We start from the raw sequence: 23,461 nt of genomic DNA, 5'->3' as shown, positions 1-23,461 counted from the left end.
GTGCGATAGATCGTCTCGATATAATTTTCATCGCCGCGTAAGGTTTTCTTAACGCAGCTATTTCTCTTTTTGTCGCACGTCAGAGTCGGTGTAGGCATAGTAATTAACGTCTACAGAACCCTGTTGCAGGTAATTCCACACAATCGGCTGCGCAGCGACTTATAAATGAGATGCAAATGCACGAACACGTACACAGAGACTGCGCACCTGTACGTGCAGCGCTGCTGTAGCCGCAACAGACGGCGATTGCCCTGCAGTGTAAGCGACGTGAATCCAGCCTTATCTAACATCTTCGTTATTATATTGTGCTCGTTTCGTCCGAACGAACGGATGTTACAGACCTCTGATGCCTCCTCGATCGTGCAACAGGTTTAAGAGAGCACTCGATGAATAGCTTTTATTCGGATAATGGGGCCCATTGTGAAGGCCTTCGTGCGGTGACCCAACAAATGGCCCATTGTTCCCGCTCTACCGCCCCCCGTGCCCTTGCTGGCTCACACTTTTTCTCACTCTCGCCCTGTCTCTTTCCCTGCCCCCGCCCGTTGCCTGTCTCGCGCGCCCCGACACGCAACAAATAATAATTTATACCGTCTGTCGGCTACGATAATATACCCCGGTACGAAAGTTTGCTAACACGTTATTGTTATTATTATTATTATTATTATTAAACAGGATTTTACACCCGGAGTCCGTGTGTGAGCTTCATCCGATACACCTAACTTATATAGTCGCGACCGCAGTTGGTTTAGACAACAATTTATTATCCATCGCATTGTTAATCAAAATACTTTGACTAGCTATATTGTGTGTGTGTGTGCGCGTATGTATATATCGTGTATGCATACGGTTCCTTGTACAAAGGCGGTTTACGCTTTCCCTCCCGTGTCAAAAATCAAGGCCGAAGAACCACACGGCGATGCAGCGATCGAGGATGTAATGGAATGCAACGCACGTAGAGCTTGGCTCGTTCGTATGCGAATTGCGTAGAGACCCGCGGGTATGCAGTCTGTACACACTCGAGTCATACTGCAACTGCATGCAACAAACAAGCTGATCTCCGAGCGGCGTTCACTGCGCGCGTGCGAGCGAGCGAGAGATAGGGGGAGTTTTTCTCTTCCCTTCTCGTATGCATGTATGTATGAACATGTCTCGCGACTCTTCGATCTTCGACATCGAAGAGCTGCGGAACGGGTTCGCGAGACGGTCGGAGATCGGTGAGAGATGCCGTAAGAAAAACCCGTTCGCTTTATAATTATACATCATTCAGTCTGCATTGGTGTATACTTTTATTTTCGCTCCATCAATCAGTCACCCCGAAGCCGATCCGATTCGGCATCGATTCGGTGTAGAACACATCACGTGAATCTACCTACATGTCTTATCGCGGCACTCTGGAGTGCAGAGATTGCCGACAGACAGCGTGGGACTCGCCTCGTTGCCCGGCTGTAGGGTAGGGCTAGGTATGTATACAGATATAGTATATATGCATCAATACCGATTGTTCGAGCGATGCAACAGGTTACTGACACTTCAAATCGGCATTACGTACGTAATTGTTATACCGAAGGGCGCTGAACAGTGTTTTCTTAATATAATAACTTGAACAGACTATTACTCACTCTTAATATTCTCGAATCTCCACCTATCGAGGTTTGAATATATTGTGCATACATGTATATGTAATGTAATTTGCTGAATTTTTTTTTATTGAAATCGTATTCACACGGGGATGTTACATTATTGGCGTATGCTGGAATGCGCATTGTAAATTGATTGAAATTAAAAGAGTGACATAACTTGTCGTGACTTGTAGAAATTTTTTGTTATATCCGTATAACTGATATATATCAAGATTTTACAGCTATGTGTACATTTGAACAAAGAATTACATACGTAAGTTTCTACATGGAAATGCAAACCGGATATACCTAGATGACAGTTTTTAATTCGTCGGCAAGACTTTGTTGATGTCACTTTGTAAAATAACAACTTATAATTTAAGTGCAACTAATTTCCAAAACAATTAGTTGTCTACGGAATAATTACAATAGTACAACTTATAAATTAACGAACAAATGTATTCGCGTACGTTAAATTGAAAAAGTTTAAAAAATAACACTAAAAAAAAAGGGAAAAATGAAGCAGTATATATTTTATTCCCTTGATTGGAAATATAATATACAATAAACAGAGTTACTCACGACGGGCGATTCTAAGGTTTGCTTCTCTATTAAATTAATTTTTCAAACTTTTCACGCTGCGTTTTGCAATGCTCAGATTTACAAAATTTTTACGTATACATTTCATTTTTTTAGTACAGTCCTATCAGAATCAATTCACTTTATTGCGAAATTCCCGTCGTATAAAATACATACAATGAACTTTGCCAAATTTTAACTAGTTATAAATTTATTATTGCTGCCACAATCATTTCCGCACAGGCAAATAATTTTTATTAGAATATAAATCTTAGCTCGCAGCTCTGTAACGTTTGCATGATAATAGGGAGCTGGAAATTTTTCAATAATTTCACAAGTAGCCCAAACGAATTTTAATATAATGAAAGTATGTACAGAGTCATTCATCGACTATTGAACATATTTCACCCTTGAGCGTGAAAGAGCGGCTTATGCGAGTTTGAGGTAAAAAATCGGCTGCGTTCATAGTCACACTCACGTTCAGCAACTGACGAATGACCCTGTACGTATATAATAAGTTGTATCAAATTAGGAGATGAAAAAAAAAAAAAAAGAGAGATTAAAAATAAAATAGAAATCCAAGATAAAATAAAATCGATATCAAAATCCTGCAAGTTTACTCTTGAGATAACTATATGATGGGTAAGTTTTTTATAATACAAATTTTACTTTACAGATAATCAGATCATGTTGGTAATTAATTATCTTTGAAAAAAATTAGATGAAAAAAAAAAATAATTTGATGCGATGAAGAAAAGGGATTGGCAAAAAGACATACATTTTGCAAGTGGTATGATAACAAAATAATCCTAACCGTGTAATGATGTATAGTAGAAATTCAATTTAAGACTGGTGTGTCGCTTCTACTTGCTATGCTTTAATAGAAAACGAAATACACTCATCGCGGCCTACAATCGCACTTCTCCTGTACATTTACGCACACAAATGCCAATCGCCTCGGATTTTGGAGAAACTTGACAAAGTCTCAAATAAGATTCGAGCACTATGCGTACTACATACAAATGTTTGAAAGTAGATTTTACACTATTGAAATATTGAATACCTCTGATATTTTCAACCCAAAAAATTTTGAGATGCAGATATTAATCCATTTGTAGCGAGTGTAAGTACCCAAAACTGTATATTAAGGATTGTTTAATCAATGTTTACATCATGAAAAATTAAAAATATCAACATTTGAATGTTTGAAAACTTTTTTCGGATAAAAATTCTTTGAATATACAACTTCAAATATGTTAATGCTACTTTCAAATCACCCTTTATGTTATTAACATACATTGCTAAATTTTCCATTTCGAACTCGCTATTCCGTGCACATTAAATAATAATAATAATAATAAAAATAAAAATCTATGGGCTTCCGACTGCTGCGGACGAGCCTGTAGGTATAAAAATGTGATACATATATATATATAATTATATGTAATATGATAATATACTATCTGATAATAGCTCCTCCTGATTGACCGCTTCCTGTATTTTAACGTCCTAACGTTATTCTTTCATTTTTTTTTTTTTTAGTAATAATTAATATATAATGTCTCTATATACTTTTTTTCATTTCAATATATATTAAATAATAACATATAATCATAATCGTCATCATTCTAAAGCCATTATACTATAATATCATAGAGCTAAGTGTACAGAACATGAATGAAAAATATTCGTTTAAAAAACGTGAATTTCTCTTGTCATTCGTTTCAGCGAAAGCGTGCTTTACATAGAAAAAGCAATTATTATAGTAGAGGCCATTTGTTCTTATTCAACTATCGTATAGGTTATTTATTACAATTATATAATATATATTAATATCATGTCCATCATTAATATCTTTTGCGAATATTAATTGTTTTCATTCAAATTCACCTTTTTTTCTCATGTCACTTTTTGTCGCGTGGCATTACGACATTTATAATAAGTAATACAGTTAGAAAAGTTTGACCAGCGGTCATCAGATATAAAAAATTAAATAAAGCGTCTTGCAGAACTAATTATCATTATAGTTATAATAATTATCATTTCTATTAATATAGAACATCGCCAGATGACGGATACCTATACATTTTTTTTACTTGTGCCGGACATGAAAGCAAGGGCACAAAGTCCCGGAAGAAATACTACGAGATTCGGGTACGTGAGTTTCAAAATTAAAATTAGATTCAGTCGAGGCCAGATTGTAACACTACTGTTTCAGATCTCACTGCACATCCTGACATATGATATTAAATCTATGATTTGCTCAAGATGACGTTTATCATGACTTACTTTTTTCTTTGTGTTAGCGCGATTGACTTTTCATAAATTTGTACAAAACCATTGGATGTCAGATTGTTGGTTATAAAACTGTACGAACCTTTAATCGTTTCAGAATGTTCGTAATTACCAATCAAATGCAATTTTAATGTGAAATAATGACTGGAATAGAGAAAGAACCCTTGTCGGATTGGACATGATCTCGATTAAATCATCTTGACAAATAACAGTAATAAAAGAAAAGTAACTTCGTTACCTTACAGTGTCTAACCTGGCCCTGTCAAATATTGGTGTCAACGCTAAAATAGTATTTAAAACTATTTCCATCAATAGCTTGCTCGCTATTCAACATCTGAATATCTTTGGGTTTCATATTCGACCCAAGATAATGACTCTTTTGATTTTTTTTGTTTGTTTGACTAATCAAAAATAAGAGAACAGGGTGAAATTCTCTCGGTTGAAGGACACGGGAGAGTGAAAAAATTCACGGACTGAAATAAACGTATGAAATGGTCAAAGCATAACTCCACGTAAAACATATTTTCGATTGTTTCATGTCCTTCTTTTTTCTTGTTTGTTTCATGGACAGGTCATTTCAGCTGGATGAATAATGAAACCCAAGGACGACAAAGTAACTAACTGGCAGTATAGTGTGGACATTGCGCCCAGCGCAAGGTGCATAGCTGCTGCTGAAGAGGCAAAAATGTAGGGTATATTTCGTAATTAGCTACCAGTGCTGAGAATCCCTTGAGAGAAGACAGAGCTGACCAACAATTAAGTGTAGCAAGAGAAGTACAAAACTTCTATCAATGCTGCCAGTTAATGATGAAATATACCCTAGTGTCTCAGCCTTTGTTGGGATGAAGTTTAAATATTACATGGAATAGACAGTTGCAAAAGGTTAGACGTACGTGGCCATGGTGCCTGTTGGAATGGGGGGTGTTTCTTCGGGCCTACCCTTTGGCCCATATTGACCAATGAAAGATCCATCTTCAGTGAAACGCCCTAAAAATGACAAGGAACAGTCAATAACGTTTCACTTTTCACTTACACATCCGTCTCTCTACTAATTTTCATCTTAAAACTTCCTTCTTACTCTATGTAAAGTATCAAGTGTTTTGTTAATTTGTATAGTGGTAACAATTAAGTTTCTCCATCGTAAAAACGGAATCCAATAAATAAAGTGGTTGTTTTTTCTACTAATTTTAAATACTTTCAATCTAGAGTATTGATTCTAATAAAAAAAACAAAACATATAGTAGTATTTACGCTTGAAAAAATGCAAAATATTACCAAGCTGCAAACCAGCAGTACTATTCACGGAACTGGAGTAATACATGAATACGCGTGCATGAAAATCATAATGTGGAGGGGGGCATGGGGGGGGATTGGTATTATTGAGGTTGTAAGATAAATCAATAAAAACAAGCATCCCACCTCAAACTAGCGTAGCAAACGCTTGTGCATTAGGTTCCTGCTTCTTCTGACGGCCATATTGACCAATGAAAGACCCATCCTCGTTCATACCCTCTGTTGTATCAAACCAGATACGCACAAGCAAAACAGGTGGAAAAGGTGACATCAAAAAACCATAAAAATCAGGAAAATAAAACAATAATTATGGTTTAAAAATCATAAAGCAACAAAAAATTGAACCTTACAATAAATGAAAGTAATGATCTCATAAATTTATACTCATTGACTATGGCGATAATATGATTTACCAAAAGCGTACATGGTCAATATAAAGTAAATTAATGTAAATGTACGAAATTTGTTCAAAGCTACAAGGTTGTCAAGCATAAACATGTGTTATCAAAATTCACAGCACTTATATTATCCAATCGCTATCCATTATAGTTACTGAAAGGCGCTAAGCGTTCTGTAAACAGTGATGAAATTATACGTAAAAGTGTCGACTGACCCGTATCTCCTTCTCCGTATTCGGCCATCGAGTCAGTGTCAGACTCCGGATGTTTTCCGTCCTGATGCGAGGAAGAAGCGAGCGAGGCACGACCTCCTGCAGACTTAGTATCTAGTGGCTGAGAGTATTCGTGAAAACCGCCACCCTCTTCGGGATAATCGCCACGACCTGCCGCCAGTTCTCTCTCGTGTACGGCATATTTTCCACCTCGATTACGCTTTATTACGCACACGATTATCAGTACCAGCAATAGGAACGCAATAGCAAGCATCATTCCTGTGGGATGGAATATAAAAAGATTAATGAAATGCAATAAATATACCATCTCTGATATGTTCAAATCCACACACTTTATCGGCGTTTTGCATTTCTTAATTCTAAGATGAAAGGTAATTGCGAGTAAATTTATTTCCATTTATCATCTTATAGTATTACTAGAATGTCCTTCTCACCTATGAACCATCCAGCAGTGGCAACGTTTTCTTTCGGTTGAATATACGGATCTTCGCCACTGGTGTCGACTTCCTGTGGCAAACTTTCTGCCCAGAAATCTCCGTCCATGGCGACAACAGACATAACATAAATTTCTCCCCTCAAAAGGCCACGGATCTGCATCACAATAAGCAAGCAATGATTAAAATCAAATTGTTGAAGATTGATAGGTAAAATGCCAAAGTAGGTAATATTATCAATTAGCTGGAGCATTATTGGAATATGTGTATGCATTTAATTTTAAATTTTTGGTACCTCTGTGCTGTCACTGTTGATTTCATCCGGCGTTCTGGCATCGATAGTCTCTCCCCTGAGCTTGTATTTAACATAGAAGTGGCTGCCTGGATTTCCATCTCGACTTGGAAGCCAAATAACTCTGATGGTTGCAAGCCCATTGTCTGTGGGTATACGGTCCCATGTGAAGTCGGGCTTTTCTGGAGGAGATCGTAGTGCACTGCCTGTCGTTCGTTCTATGTAATAGCTGCAAAATCATTGTAAGATTAAATTTTTCAAATCCAGCAAAGCAGAGATGAATAGAAAATTTATGCATTTTACTCACTCTTCACCCTCCCCAGCCTTGGTAATGGCCCGAATGTGAATCCTATACTTAGTACTTGGTTCTAAGCCAGCCAGTTTGACCCTGGTCATTTCTGGGTTCGTAACATGTGGTTTTCTCTCTAACAAAGGGCCAACATTTGTACCCTGAACAATGTGATAGTAAATTTTATATCCGATGAGAATGCCGTTAGGTCTTTCTGGTTTTTTCCACACCAAATATAGCGCACTAGATCCCAGAGGGAAGCCGTCCAAAGACTGAACCGTGCCTGGAAGTCCTTCAGGTGTATCAAAGTTCAGTATCTCCGAAGATGGACCATTGTATCTGTTGACAAAAATTTTACCAAATCAAAGTTTGCGTTTTTATTATTATTTTTTCCTTACCAGTTAATAAACTTAATAATCTTGCTAATTCGCACCTGCCATTGTACGCAAGAATCCTCACGTAGTTTTTGCTGTATGGAACAAATTTGGAAAATTGAGTGTGGGTTGTGTCATTCTTTACATGAATCTCGCGCATCCCTTCTTCACCATCTTTGTCGGTCCACGTTTGAATTTTGTATCCCTTAAATTCTCCTCTAATCGACTCCTCAGGTACAGGGTTCCAGGAGAGAGAAGCACTTGTACTCCCTATTACCTCCAACAACGTAAAGTTCCCAGGAGCTTGCTGTGGTACTATGTAGGTAAAAAATAACAAGTAACGGTCAAACTGCACACAAAGAGTATAATGATGCGGGTATTTACATGATTGATTAGTATTAATTTAGTTCCATTGAGTATCGATAATTACCATCTTCGCCTGAGTAGCCTATGACTTCAGTTGGCTGTTGCCTGCACTCTCCTTCCTCATTAATGGCTACGACTTTGATCTTATACCGCTGATAGGTTGGCTGATTATCAACCTGAAGCCTGTGCACTTTCCAGTCTAATACATCTTCCGTTGTCCATTCCTCGCCAGTTATATCTCGCTTGTAGAACACTCGGTACATGAACTTTGGCGCATTGTGCTCTATCTGAGCCATTACCGTCCATGTAATGACAATGTTCTGCGGATCGGTTCCCCTGCCTTCAACGTTGTCTGGATTTTTATAAGGTACATCTGGCTGAGTGGTGCAAACCTCACTTCGTGATGACGGCGACGATACCCCTGCGTCATATTAAAGTTCGATCAACATTTGGCTCATCTAATACTTTAAAACAATGGTGTAATTATTCAAATACCGACCTATTTTATTCCATGCTAAAACACGGAATGTGTAATTCGCCCATGGCGTCATTGGGACGATGTAGGTTTGCTCTGTGGCTGGAACATCATCCTTAGCAGCCTCCCACGTATCAGGTGTGAAACTGGTGTTGGATTGGATGGTATATCGCAGAATGGGAGCTCTGTTGTCACCCATAGGGACCCAATGGACACTGGCTTCTTCTTTTCCGCACTGTACTCCTTCTAAGCGAGGTGCGTTCGGCACATCTTGAACTATTAATGTTGCTTGAGCCTTTGTTTCATCTAGCTCTGTGCGAGCAACACATGTGTACGTTCCTGAATCCAATTCTGTAGTCTTTGTGATAGTCAATGAATAATCGGTGCTCCTGATAAACCTTGGCTCCATGTCGAAATCTATCTGCTCTCCGTTACTCAGCCAGTCAATTGTCAGTGACAAACTTGAATCTGTCACAGCATTACATCTGGGAAACAGATTTGATTAGTTTAAACTAAAAACCGCAATAAAGTTCAATTTAGCTAGTTCGTTCACAAAACAACCACACTTTGTGATGCTTGATTGTATTAAAATAATAGAAACTTCTCGATTAGTTGAGAAGAAATGAGGACTGTATGTTTTTTAAATATGAAAATGAAGCACCTGAATGTCGCTGTAGATCCGGCAGCGACTTCGTAGTCCTCGGGTTCATCAGTGATGGTCGTGTGTTCTTTCACCACAAGATTACCAGAGGCATTATCATGGCCAAATTTATTGGATGCGTAACACGTGTAAGACCCAGCATCAAGGAAGTTGACATTGTCAATTTCAAGATCTCCAGATTCAAGGGTTATGTATCTACCTCCAGTGAGTTCTATGCCGTTTCTGACCCATTTAACTTCAGGTTTAGGAGCACCAAAAACACGGCACGTAATTCGAATAGTTTTCCCATCAACGGTTGCCTCATTGGACGGCGGCTGAGTAATTTGTGGTGGTATAGCAAGGACATTGACGTAAACGTCTTTGTAAACGTAACCCAGAGAGTTTGTTGCGTTGCACCCATAGTTTCCCGTGTCCTTCTTCACCAATTTCTCAATGATGACCATATTGTCAGTAACTTTCCTCCTCGGATTAGGCGGTGCCTCCTCAATAGGCTTTCCGTTATGGATCCACTTGATTTGGGGCTGGGGAACACCACTAGCCTCACACCTAAAGATCGCTGTCTCGCCTTCCGCCTTATTTTCGATTTCTGGCTCATGAGTGAAGTAGGGGATAGCTTCAACTTTAAGATTTATCGAATATGATTTCGCATCGCCCACCCCGTTGGATACGTCGCAAGTATATGTTCCCCCATCCGCAAAACTCACATGCTTTATGATTAACGACTTTCCATAATTCCCTTGTGTTATTCGGTCGCTTGCTTGCAGTACTTGACCATCTTTATTCCACACTGTCTGTGGTAGAGGTGTGCCACCATATATGCAGTACATTTCAATTCTTTTGCCTAGCAAAGCAACTTCGTTCTTTCGTGACACATACTGCTTCACAGGTTCGTGTTTGTTGTTGCTCGATGACGCCCCGCTTGACAAAACGTTGAGTAAAATACGGTCACCCAGCTTGTATTCTTTCTTAAAGACAGAAGTCGCTGCACAAGTATAATAAAAATCATCTGAAGCATCATTTCTAGTCACATTACTGAACCATAGATTTCCCTCAGGGTCCAGAGTCATTCTGGAGTTATTGATAGACTTTATGCCACTGCTCGTATACTGTATAAGCCAGTCAACTTTTGGTTTTGGCCACCCATCTGGAGGTTGGCAAGTCAATTTAAAGGGATCTCCCTCGTTCGCATTTTCTGTCCTTGGCGGTTCGTCCTTGAATGAGTTTAGCTCTGCTTTCCGCACAAATACGGAATTGGAAATCGCTGTTCCCCATTCGTTCTCTGCTATACATTGGTACTGGCCCAAGTCCTCATCTCGTGGAGATGTTATCACCAAAGTTCCTCTACCATTCTGCTGTGAAATTCGGTTGTCGTATGCTTGCCATTCAAAACGCTTGCCGTTTTTCTCCCAACGATACCTGATTCAAATCATGCGTTACATTCAGTCACTGTCATATAAGTACACGCACGCACACATTTCAACTTATAGTGCAAAGACAAGCGATTAAGAAAGAAATATAGGTAGAATAAATGAATTGCAGTCCTGAATTCATGGAAGAAAAGGACAGTCATTTAGCATTCATTGAAGAGTATAAACTGACCAACGGAAGTGAAACTTACATTGAAAGACACATACTGAGAAAATCTAGATGACTGGCAAAGTACGTTTAGCTGTGGTAATAGTGGTAATTCATAGTCCCTCAGACTTGAAGACCACCTCATTAATTAAAACTGGTTGAGTGATTACTCTTACTAAGTTGCTTTACCACACAACACAAAGAAACAACAGGAACCCCACCGATGAATTACTTTCGCATGTTTAACACAAAATATTAATAATTATACATTGATGAAGTTTGAAAAATATCCTCATATGAATGGATAACTATCCAAAAACAAAGAGCGCAATTTGGAAAAATAACATAACAATTAAAGCTACGGTAAGATTTTCAACTTTAAGATCTTCAATGCTGAGTTGAAAACCGATGAACTCATTTTCCAACCTCTTGTTTTTCTTTGTTTGCAACATACAAATAGTTTTTGACTCACCTAGGTTCGGGTTCTCCTGCAGCTTCGCATTCTATCACAAACGGTCTGTCGTTTTCATTGGTCTTTGCTTCTGCGACTTGAAAGAGCTGTTCATCTGTTGGTGGCTGTTTGATCATTTTCGGCGGTGTTTGTACTGTAAAAATAATAATGCCAATAAGTTTTTGTCATGAATAAAGCGGAAAATGAATATAACTGTTTTCGTTATCAGCATTTATGGAAATACCTGCACTTCCGGTGGTTTGAAAGTAATCAGAAAAAAGGATGGGCAGCTATATTCATTATAGATTAATTGACTGATAGCATTCACAAGCATAAATACGCAGTACTTAGTTAAATATTTTACATTGGTTGACGAAAAAAAAAAAGAATGATGCAATTCACAATAAATTTATATATTCTCTGTTCAAGTAAAGCAAACAAATTAAGGTATCTGTACAGATATTCACGAGATATATTTCTGTGTATATTTCACATGTTTACGGGAAAAAATCGGTAGATAGATCAAGGAATCCCGTACTCTAACAATATGTGCAGATTTGATTAAATGCTTGCCAAATGCAGAATGGCAAAAATTACGAATTACAAATAAACAAAAGCGTACAGGACATGCATACAGGTATATCGATAGCAGCATCCAGTTGGAAGATGGCAAAACTTATTTTTTGATTCTCTTTTTGAATATGGTACATATTTGACAAGTTAGATAATTGTATACTTATAGAACGAGTTAAATGATCAAGTTTTAAAAAATTATTATATCACACAAGACAATCATTTAGGTAATGCTAGCTTTTTCACCTGTTGTACCATCCGGTATTGTGACTATAACATAGAATAATAATAATAATGAATTAATAGATCCTAGTCATCACTTTTGTGATGTATTAATAATTGCATATTATGATTTCGCCAATCATCCACATCATCAAACACTTGAAAATTAAAAAATACACTCACTCAGCGCAGACACCTGTAGAATAGTCAATGCCAGGGGCGCTATTGAGCACAGTACGAGATGCCCCATTTTGGTTTATCGTCCGTGTCTGAAAATAGAAAAAACAAATTAAAAAAATTGTTAATTTTGTCATCAAGTGAGTGAATATATCGTTTATAAACAGGTATAACCGATTCAAAAATTTTAGGTTCCAACATCCTGATTCGCAAAAATTTTCGACTGTATTTTCATCTTATAGATAGAAAGAAGAGACGTGATACAGAGATACATGTAATATATTTTGTAAACCAATCGATATTATATATTCCGCATCAACGTGTGTAGCGAAATAAAAAAAAAACAAATTTGCGCGGCTTGACTAGCTCCTCACCCTTTAGTAAAGTCATGGGGGGAGGGGGGGGGGGGGGGGTCGATAGCACGAGATTAAGGATCAAATTGCAACCGGGTGAAGCTAAAACGTGGTTCAATTACCTATCTAAGAATGAGTAGTCGGGAGGGTTTCAACGATCGGAAACTCTACTCCGAATGTCGCAGCGAATTAACCGTTGACTCATCCATTTTTTTCGTTATCCACTACACGTACGTAGATATAATAACAATTACCTACTTACAAACTTTGGAAAAAGCATCCGATACAGTCGTAAGTATGTGTAATGTGCCCGATTTTCAATATTCGGGCGGAGGTAAAGTTGTTTTGGTACGGATATGGACGGTTGCCACAGGAGACGCGGCGTAAAAATGGGCGTGCTCGGTTAGCAGCACTCCGTGTCAGAGTCGCGTCGTCGTCGAACTTGGACGTAATGTGCACTGTGCACGGGTAAAGAGAAGGAGGCGCACGAATGCAGGTGTGCTTTGGTCGGCATGAAACGACGCTTATTCCGTTATAGGATTGCAATTTACGGTAAGTAACTACGAGACCGTGTTTATTTGGACAGGTTCGCGTAGGTGAGATATAGCAGAGAAGAAAGAATTAAGCGACGGCGGCAGCGGATTTGGAACGGCGCGATCATCGAATATCAAGCTATCACCCGAAGGTGAGCCCGAGCAAGTGGTTTGATGATCTCAACAATCTCGGTGACTGTCCCTTACGGGGAATGACAACATCGAACGAAAATAGCATCGCGGCAGCGAACGGTGCAACGTACGGTTACATTCCCGAAACGTAACCGCGCCTAATTGCTATCCCGAATGCGAGAGCTGCCGTAACGATTTAACCCGCGTCAAGTAGCTGGCTGAAATTGAATCAATTAAGGAGAGTACACTAATCCGGCGGTGGGCCGAACGGGAGGAAGGAATCGGTCACACCCGCCTCAAAGTAGTCCCCGAAAGAATCAAGAGTATAGCAGAGACGATTGGCAGGCACCAACAGCATTGATCGCTTACACCACTTGTCTCATATTCTACCTGGATGCCACTCACGCGCATAATAAAAATTCAATTACGACACGCAGTTATACATGCCACTTTTTTCAAATTCTTCACAAACAATTTCACTGTGGATTACAACGGAGGTCCGACTTACCTGTGTCAATACCGTTCAACTAAATATGTATACTTTGTCGCGAATTGAACCGTACGTGCATCACCAAGCCATCGTCGGAAACCACTGACTGACTGCCGCGAATGCCAACCCAACTCGGAGCGCCAATAGTCAAGTTACGCTGCTATGTTAGTATTTTTATCTCCGACACTACTTACGCGTTGTGTGAAAGAGCGAACCACAACGGAATTTTTGCAAATGCGAACAGTATTTTTCGGATTTATGACCGAAAGTCACTCCTTAGATGAGCTGAGGATTTGATGAAGATAACGTACAAACCGTTGTTTGGGAATTTAAACAAGCTGAAATAGAACTTCGTATAGCTGCTGATCACGCGCGATTGCAAGTGAATTTTGTCTGTAGGAGCGTTTTCATTACAGGGTTTTATAACATATCCAAAAATGATGTCAAAACTAGTTTGTCATCAACTTTAGCAGAAGCCTAATTATTAAAATTTTATTGTAAGCTTATGAAATTTACTGGCCAGTTTCTACATATGCTAAAAATGTTTCTGCATGCCATTATATCACGAAAAAAATTGAGTTGAATCTCCAATTGTACAATCGCTTTTAAACCTAGTTATTCAATACTAATAATTGAGTTCCAGTAATTAAAAAATTATACGCTTCTAAAATTCAGGATTTTGTTGAAATTTTGCCCAAGTTTTCAACTTGGGGATAATACTGTGAATGCAAGAAGCGGATATTTCGTCCTCAGTCCTGCACTCATTGTCAGCCATACAATGGTCCACCCTACCCGCTACAATGGGGGAGGAGGGAGGCTTTAGCCAGGTGACACGATTCGGAGGGTCGGTCGGTACCGTTTTTCTGGAGATGAATAAATGAACATACTGGGCCTTTGGTACGGCCAACGTAGTGTTCTATTCGAAACTCAAACCTGTCCGCACATTTTTTCCCTCTAAGGGGGTGCCCTGGTCGAATTCGACGTCGTCGTATATGTATCAAATTGGCTCCAAACGGACCGCATTCTACACGTAACTCTCAACAAGATTACTCCAATCCATTTTCATTTGACGCAAAAATAAAGAGCTTTGTTCAAATTCCGTTCAACTCTTCTATGGATGGCAAGAGATGGAATTATGCACACCCGCGAGATTCGCTATCATTTGTCATCATGTGTGCGGAATAAATGTTGCCCTCGGTAATTTGCCGAATAAAAATAATGATACAGTAGAATATTACTACCGGCATATCGTATCTACAATGGATTTGTGTACAGTATATGGTAAACTAGAATAAGCGTAGGGCTCGGTAATGTACAAGATAGTGTAATTTGGGTCAGCCCGATACTTTGCGTCAACCCCATAGAACCGTTATTCGTTAAAAACAAAAGAAATCAACTAGCTTCAATGACTTTGTAGTAGTTACAGGTAAATTCGATGTATACATATATGATATAAATAGCATTATATCCAGAGTTGATGAAAAAAAATGATCTTGGACGATTGATAACAATATGGATGCTAATTTTAAACAGGGAAATCTGCTCTAATTGGGTCAGTTACTGTAGAAATTTAGTCTTACGGTAGAGAACAGATGGAGAAATGATTTGAATAAATAAATGTCTGTTACGTCGAAATTTTTTCACATTTTGCAGCACTTGAAAATTATCAAAATTGCGAAGATAGATGTTAATATCGACCTAAATACATGGTTTCTGGAAAAAGGATTTGCAATAAGAAGCTGAATATTCTCAGAGAGATTTGGTATTTAAAATTAACTGCTTGATCTGTCCACGGTACTTATTATTCGTGAAAAAATTATTTAATAAATATTTTTTATTTATCGCAAAACATGAACAGTTGCATTGTAAACGTGTCATACTAATTTAACTATTTACCAAATTACCGTGTCAATTATTCATTACTTTTAGTTACATCCAATCAGCTATTTGTTGCATAAACTAAATCGACGTTTTGTGACACATAGTAATTTTTTATTTCACAAAATGCCAAATTACGTTAAATCGATTATTATCGAAGATCAAACTGATGGATTTTTTTTTTTTTTTGTTTTTCGTGAAGATGCACTTTGTCTTAATTCTCAACACTAATACCAATATATAATTTTTTTATACAATTGAACTTATGTACTATATACGACAGTTAATCAATTATCAATTATAATATACGATATTGCTCTGGCTCCACTTCGTTAATATGACGCAGAAAGAAAGTCACTTTAACTTGCTCAACATGCCGGCAAAGTTTCAGAGCCGAACTCATCCGCAATTTCATATGCTGAGTTAGTGATGGCAGATTCAACAGTAAGAATGCCAAACCGTCTATTTCCTGTAATGGACAAGAAGGATGATTAAGAGAGAAACACACGTCTTCCAAGGAAAGATATTCGATGATTTTTATTATTTTACCTCTTGCCTCACTTGGTGAGCGATACCCTTGCAGTCGTTTGTTTTTCTGAGATAACGAAAGACGTCATCAACGCTCCAAAACAATGGATTTGAATCCAGTTTTCTAGTTTTCGGCCTCCGCTGTTTCTTCTGTAGCCTAAGATACTCGGCCTCTGTATCTGAGTACTCGGATTCAACGCTCGTGTCCCAATCTCGATCTCTCTTACCGTTCCTTACAGTATCGCTGGCGTTGCCAGTTTTGGAACGTACTTTGCTGCTTTCGCTACTTGGGCTCCTCACATTGCTGTCCTTACTTTTTCGATCATTGAATGAGCTTCTCGAATCATCGGAGGCATTACTAGACAGTGGCTCATTTTTGAAATCATCGGACTTGACTGATTTTTCAATTCCCTTTTGTATCATAATGTCTATTTCAGAAAGCGGGGGTTTGTCATCAAAGTTTTCGACACTTTCATCTGCTTTGTCAAGTTTTACTGAATCTAATAAAGGAAACGGAATTCCAACTTCAGGAACTTCAACGCCCGCTTCTTTTTCCTTTTCCTTGTCTTTATCTTTGTTTGCCCAGCGCCCTCTCTTTTTCCTCCGTCCTCCTTTCCATGGTTTGGGTTTCTGTACCAAAATACTTGTGTAGCCTTTTGGTTTACCACGTCGTCCATTTGCTACAGGGGCAGCTGAAATAATAATTATTGAAAGTTATCAGAGCATGCTAAAAGAACTGAAAAGTGGTTGAGACTAAAAATGTGCGAGAAAGCAGGCCCTAAAGTGAAATCATGATTTTGAGAAAATCGCATAGTGTGTATCTTTGCTGTAATCGTAATACATTTAAAAAACTTACTGAATTTATTTTTAGAAACCTTATGACATCTGTCCGGGCACTCGTCCTCGGGTATAAAGGAAGGTCCAAATAGGTTTGGGCAAACCATTAACTTCTTGCAGATATCTCTACAAAATTTTGGGACCATGTCTCCCGAAGTAATAACAGCAACGCTAGCTCTGTACGTATTGTTCTTGTGTTTTGCTTTCAAGATTTCTAAATGATATCCTGGGTCAGGCTTAGAATCGCATTGAAGAACTTTCAATATCCTGGCACTCCGGTACCCAACAGAAACTATCATAGATAGAACCTCTCTCATGACTAATGTGACCGGGCCAGGTCCGACTGCTTTTGGCAGTGTCGCTAGTTTTCCTTTGGATATCATGGGGCCGGTGAAGCAGCGATAATTGAAGTATATTTTAGGGCACCAGAGTGAAGATCTCGGCTCTGATATTGGTATGTCAAGAATGTTTTTTTTTTTGGCTTCTTTTGGTGGCGTTCTTAATTTTCTGCATACTTCGATAAAATCTTTGGGTGGCTTCAAAGTGTAAGAATTCGACTCGCACCAGCCAACAGGAAATATTTGCAGCGAATGCATAGAGACTATGTGCTCAGGTCGGAAATCTTCGTAGTTATCCAATTTTATCCACAGCAGATTATCAACGACCTTTGTTATGTGTGCGGCACAAAGCGTGTTCTCATTCTCCGGGTCTACTGCTTCCAGATACATGCCAACCTCAAATCCAGCATCCAACGCACTTTCTCGCTCTGAAAATGACGACTCTGGAGCTGCTTCAGAGTTTGTTGCTAATAAATATGCTTCCCAGTCAAATTCTTCCGACTTTGAGATCCATCCGATCGGATGTGTAAGTCTGAGGATCCAAAATTATAATAATAATAGAAATTTGAAACAAAACAAGTATTTATACAAATACTGAAATTTGCATCAAGCTTCTGATATTTACCTTATATTTTTTTTCCTTGTCCACTCAGTAGGAAATATGTAGGGATGATCCGCGGTGCAAAGCCACGTGTCACCATTTGTACTATCCAGGTCTTCTGTTCTCGCAAGATCCTTGTAGATATCGATTTGAACTAGGAAGTATTTTTCATCAAATACCTTAACGACTGTTGCTGGGCATATCTCGACTCTATTCGTTGGTGATATCGCTTCTAGTTTCATGCCAACTTTGAAATCATGCCGAGGGTGTTCACGTATGTTATTGAATAAATTATTTTGGTTTTCTTGAATCGGTCGTACTGTTTCTGTCAAAGATTTCCATTCTTCATAACTGTGTGATTCTAGTATTGAGCTTGGGGGTTCAAGAAACCATTTAAGATCTGCATTTTTCACAAAACCGTTACAATGCAAACGTTCTGATGTGCAGAATACCCAAAAATCTTTAACAGGTGATCCAGGGGTATCATATCTCAGTAAAAGTCGACCACCAATGTTTTCGATAATCTGAAATACATTAATTTATTCTGTATGGTGCACATTTTTAACTGAATTGCATACTAGTTTTGTGATTTGAAAAGTTTCAATGGCATTAGAATTCATGAAAGGTTGTAATATTTTTATTGGTCTCACCGTAGCTGGCCAAAGTTTGTAAGGATGCTGCACATCGCTAGCTTCCACCTTAGTTCCTTGCTTAATTCTTTCAGTCATACTGAGGCCATCCTGTCAGAGATGAACACCAATTATAATACAATTAAAATCAGAAGACAGTTAGGAGAACAACAAATAATGATATGAAATAGAATTACAAATAAAATTACGTAACTTTTGTATCAATATATGACAAAAATATTTGTAAAGACTTCTCTTGGATTAATTCAAAAAGTATTTTTCAATCTAATAAGTAAACTGCTAGTCAAATTGGAAAACATTGGGCTATATTAGGTCAAAAACATATTATTAGTTTGAAAGAATTAAAAATATTACACTCAAGTTATTATTGATCTTTACGCAGTTGCGTTTGGGCAAAATTCAACTATAAGCTTCCAAACTTGCTACATGGAATCTCGATAATGAAACAAGTAATGATATTTTCTTGAAGTACTAACTCCGGTCAGCATTTCCGTTGGAACAGATCTAGCATTGCTCATAAACTCGGGCAACTGTTCGACACAGTTTGGTGAGTGTTTCAGGACGAATTCTGGAGGCTCGAGTCTCTTGTTGTTCTTTATACACCAGCCTAATTCGTGCGCAGCTTCTTTGGTCAGGTTGCACCAAAACTCAAGAGACCTATCATCCCCGCCAAAGTAACGCAGTCTGAGAAGCGGACCGCACGTCATAACAACAGAGGCAACCCAATATACAGGCTCATTGTCAGGTTCCAGAAAACGAGGCACCTCCAGAGACATCCCAATTTCAATTCCACTCTGCAGACCAAGTTCCACATGTGGAAACATGATTTGTGGAACTTCCAAACTCTTGGTAGCATCCAAATAATCCTGCCAAGCGAATCCATCTTCTGAAAAATTAGAAAAAAAAAATTGTTTGAAAATAATAACAATGAAAACAATAAACTGTAATAAGAAAAGAAAATGAGTATGAATATGAATAAGTATAATGGTATAATCATCAATTATATAGTTAATCTTGGCATAATTGAATTGAAGATATTTTATGCCTTCAAGTGTTATCAGGATCTTTTTCCTTAGTTTGTTCTGGTTATAAGTTTTTGCTAGTTTAAAATAACTTTAATCACATAAGAACTTATACTTTTATACTTATAGTGAAAAAAAATCAATAGTGATCCATACTTGTGCGATTATTACCTTTGTCCGATGGTTTTTCTCGCATTTCGGAGGTGTTTGGTTCCATCGTGAAATATGGTTTCAATTATTACGGTAGTGTTCATACATACAAAGCTCGTGTCTATATGACTTGTTTCTTATACTGTAATTGGCTTCCGAAATTTGCACGCATTGCTGATTGATATGATTGTCGTGATGACTTCATGGATTTACAGAGTATCGAAGCATTTATCGACAAGATGAGAGAAATGGGGTAAAAAAAAAGAACAACCAACTACTGATTTTAAGTTCTTGCGTACCTATGTGTATGGGTATGTACATGCCAAGTGTAAATTATAGGTAGAGGCATAAAAAATAGTCCGAATTGTGTAAGTGTTTCGGGGTTTCTGCAACGGGTAACGATCCTTTTCGACTTAAGATATCTGATTGTATTACGTGATTAGGTATTGAACACTTCATTTCTCGCGCGTTATAATGCGTCAATTAAATCTATGTACGTATAAGGTAGATTCTGTGTTGCACTGCAGTCCTTTTGCACCGCTTATAAAATCACGACTATAATGCATTTACGATAATGTGCCTTATGCACGATGCGATATCTATCTCTGCTTTGAAAGTGGTTGTAACGGGACTATCTTCGTCAAGCCTATTCAACCGATCAAACACGATTTCGACTCTCGTTTACTCGCACTGACTCACATCACACTGTACAGTTTTGCTTCATGCACCTTGCGCAGCACACTAAACTACTAAAGTACCAAACCAATCTTCTGTACCGTAAGCGAGCTTGACTAGTTTTGCCGCCGTCAAGGAGCCGTCGTCATCACATGGCCACCCTTTAATACTAGTTGTAAAACTTTGTTTCTACGTTTAAAGATGGCGCCTATATCGGTGTATTGAATCCATATATGAATGATTGAATCAGCTCTCTATAGAGCCAGCGTTGCCAACTTATCAGACGAATATTTCGTTAAATGGCGACAAAACAATTCTTTAGACTTTTTATTTAGATGACATCGTGATAATTCTTTAATGTCTTTATGGCGCCACAATAATTCTTCATATTTCTCATTTTCAAGACGGATGTTTGACGGTATTGAAACTCAATAAATACAGGAATACATAATATATTTAATTTTTTCGCTTCGTAACGCGGACAATTTTCCTAGAAATATGTAATCATAATTATTATCGAACGAGGTACCTGCATAGACAGATTTATATTCTACAATCTGAATTCTATTTATAAGGATATTAGGAACTTTTAATCACACAATATTTTTATTTTTAATATTTAGGGTCACCAACTTGTAAAATAAGTGCAATTAAAAATTGCAGACGCTATCTAATTGGCGCATATTGTCCCAGGAAAAATTGGTTGATTTTTAGACCATTGTTTCGATTTCACAGACCATATTCAGAGATTTCGCTATCGGTCTTGAGATTTCGTCAGAGGTCTTCTGATTTTCTTTAGATTCCTACCTAAATAACAATATTTCTTAATAAGAAAACAACTTGTATTTTTTCTTTGAACGGAGTCTAATTTCTTCAGATCTAAAGAAATTTCTTTAGGGTTGGCAACGTTGCTCCAAGCCCGAGGCGAGCAGACGACGTGATTAAGGTGTGATTCAGGTGTCAAGTACAGGCACATAACCTACAATAAAGTTGTCTATTTATAATGTACAGAATCTGATATGTCGTGAGTTGGTCCAAGTGTAGTTATATATCAGTGATTCGAATCACTTTAAACTAGGTGAAGAATCACTCAGTACAATGTCCGCGTTATTTGGAAGCCTTCGAACGTATTGTTTGGTCCGAAGTTTTAGCAGGTATAAGCGATCGTCACTTCCGAAAAACTATGCAAGTTTACAGATGCCGACTATACTTAGCCTAAATAGAAGAAAGTTCAGCACCGACGCCAGAATCACAATCGCAAATGCTGCAGTAAGGAAATACCTGGATAGTATAATTAAAAAGTATGACAATATCAAGGCTGGGCAGGATACTCTTCAAAAAAATACAGACCTCGTACCGGTGGTTAGTTTACTCGAAAACCGGCTAAGTATCGTCGAAAACATGACGAGCCTCAGCGATCTGGGTAATTATATTTTTATGCTAATTAACTGTCCTTTTTCTATTTTGACATGAAACAAATTTTAAAGAGGGTTATTAAACGGGATTATTTATTTATTTGTTCCGTACGCGCGAGCTCGATATACGTATGAGAATCACGTGGTCGCTAAATTCGATTTATGTTTGACCGAAAAGCAGATCGCAATCGTGTAAAAACATTCCCTTTACTAATAATAATTCTCCCGAAATTATCAGGGTGATATAAAAATTTGAGGAATCGCTTGCGATTACTGCGACAGCGAATTTTCGGATATTATCAAGTCGCTGCCAGCTCCTTCGAAGACTCATTGTAGTAATCGTGCTAATTGACATCGCCAATAGGTAAGGACAAGGAGATAAAGGATCTTGTGGCGGAGGAGATGGTGGCGTATAAAACGCAGCTCGCGCTTCTGGACGAGGAATTGATCGAGACGATACTGTCCAACACTGCCCAGGACGGGTGCAGAGACGTAATTTTAGAAGTAACCGCCGGAGTTGGGGGTCAGGAGGCGATGTTATTCGCCAAGGATATCTACGAGATGTACTTGGGATACTTGGACTACTTGGGATACGAGTACGAGCTGATGGATCTCGGGCTTTCGGACATAGGCGGAACGCGGCACGTGACGATCTCGGTGTCGGGGGACGGGGCGTTTTCGACGTTGAGACACGAGGCGGGTGTCCACAGGGTGCAGAGGATACCCACGACGGAAAAATCGGGCCGAGTTCACACGAGCACTGTTACAGTGGCGGTCCTCCCCCAGCCGTCGGAGATAGAAATTTCCCTCGCCGATAAGGACTTGAGGATCGAAACGAAGCGGGCATCGGGAGCCGGCGGGCAGCACGTCAACACGACCGATTCGGCGGTCAGAATGGTCCACCTACCTACCGGGATCACGGTCGAATGTCAGAGTCAGAGATCTCAACTCAAGAACAGGGAGTTGGCGCTGCGGACGTTGCGCGCCCGTATTTACGCCAAACAGCTTGCCGAGCAGCAATCGACGACATCGGAGTTGAGGAGAAGTCAGAGAGGGCTTGGCCTTAGGAACGAGAAAATTAGAACGTACAATTACCAACAGAACAGGGTCACGGATCACAGGATAGCAAACGGCACGGTCCATAATTTGAAAGGGTTTTTAGAGGGGGGAGAAGTACTCGCGAACCTGGGGAAAAGTTTGGAAGAGGAATTGCGCAAAACCGTATTTCTTGAGAATGTGAACGCAGCACGAAATGGCTGACGTGCAATGTTGGTCCTCGTCACGCATAGATTAATGATCATATAGAATGGATTTATAAACTATGTAAATAAGTCGAATAAACAAAGGTAATTATTGATACAAAATTGACGTGACTATATGTATATGTTCGGATCGCGAGTTCATTATGACAACGTACTCTTCGCGAGTCCATTATTTTATCGTGGGTTCAAACTCACTTCTCTGTTCCCTAAGGAATCGATTCAATATATGTATTGTGGAGATTTTATGTTTTGTGAATAAAGTATCTCAATTTATTTGAAAAACATACAACA

General features: G+C 38.6%; 3 protein-coding genes and 1 long non-coding RNA gene across 10 annotated transcripts; 2 read left to right on the top strand and 2 right to left on the bottom strand.

The window, feature by feature from the left end:
• Positions 1–1,155: 1,155 nt before the first annotated feature.
• Positions 1,156–2,735, top strand: LOC124183526. Its single transcript, XR_006870999.1, has 2 exons — positions 1,156–1,226; positions 1,309–2,735. It is a non-coding gene; the product is annotated as an uncharacterized LOC124183526 (long non-coding RNA).
• Positions 1,686–13,916, bottom strand: LOC124183424 (neuroglian). 7 transcript variants are annotated; one of them, XM_046571940.1, is made up of 14 exons: positions 13,833–13,916; positions 12,313–12,398; positions 12,154–12,177; positions 11,356–11,488; positions 9,309–10,724; positions 8,672–9,132; positions 8,237–8,593; positions 7,866–8,121; positions 7,451–7,771; positions 7,147–7,372; positions 6,852–7,008; positions 6,400–6,675; positions 5,913–6,005; positions 1,686–5,480 (listed from the first exon to the last, which is right to left on the bottom strand). In XM_046571940.1, the coding sequence occupies exons 2-13, from the start codon at positions 12,377–12,379 to the stop codon at positions 5,914–5,916; spliced, it is 3,786 nt and encodes a 1,261-aa protein (XP_046427896.1). In that variant the 5' UTR covers positions 12,380–12,398; positions 13,833–13,916; the 3' UTR covers positions 1,686–5,480; position 5,913. The 7 variants fall into 7 exon arrangements, with proteins under 7 accessions (XP_046427896.1, XP_046427862.1, XP_046427880.1 ...); XM_046571906.1 differs by lacking the exon at positions 5,913–6,005; XM_046571924.1 differs by lacking the exons at positions 5,913–6,005; positions 13,833–13,916 and adding an exon at positions 12,914–13,124.
• A 1,714-nt stretch (positions 13,917–15,630) lies between these two features.
• On the bottom strand, positions 15,631–20,647 carry LOC124180124 (scm-like with four MBT domains protein 1). The gene is made up of 7 exons (XM_046565235.1): positions 19,840–20,647; positions 19,123–19,532; positions 18,647–18,736; positions 18,021–18,520; positions 17,077–17,927; positions 16,242–16,912; positions 15,631–16,161 (listed from the first exon to the last, which is right to left on the bottom strand). The coding sequence occupies exons 1-7, from the start codon at positions 19,883–19,885 to the stop codon at positions 15,991–15,993; spliced, it is 2,739 nt and encodes a 912-aa protein (XP_046421191.1). The 5' UTR covers positions 19,886–20,647; the 3' UTR covers positions 15,631–15,990.
• Positions 20,648–21,411: 764 nt separating this feature from the next.
• On the top strand, positions 21,412–23,454 carry LOC124177731 (peptide chain release factor 1-like, mitochondrial). Its single transcript, XM_046560450.1, has 2 exons — positions 21,412–21,916; positions 22,273–23,454. The coding sequence occupies exons 1-2, from the start codon at positions 21,592–21,594 to the stop codon at positions 23,166–23,168; spliced, it is 1,221 nt and encodes a 406-aa protein (XP_046416406.1). The 5' UTR covers positions 21,412–21,591; the 3' UTR covers positions 23,169–23,454.
• The last annotated feature ends 7 nt before the right edge of the window (positions 23,455–23,461 follow it).

This window comes from Neodiprion fabricii, chromosome 1, assembly GCF_021155785.1.
Source record: "Neodiprion fabricii isolate iyNeoFabr1 chromosome 1, iyNeoFabr1.1, whole genome shotgun sequence".
NCBI lineage: Eukaryota > Metazoa > Arthropoda > Insecta > Hymenoptera > Diprionidae > Neodiprion > Neodiprion fabricii.
This window is presented reverse-complemented; position numbering and strand designations above follow the sequence as displayed.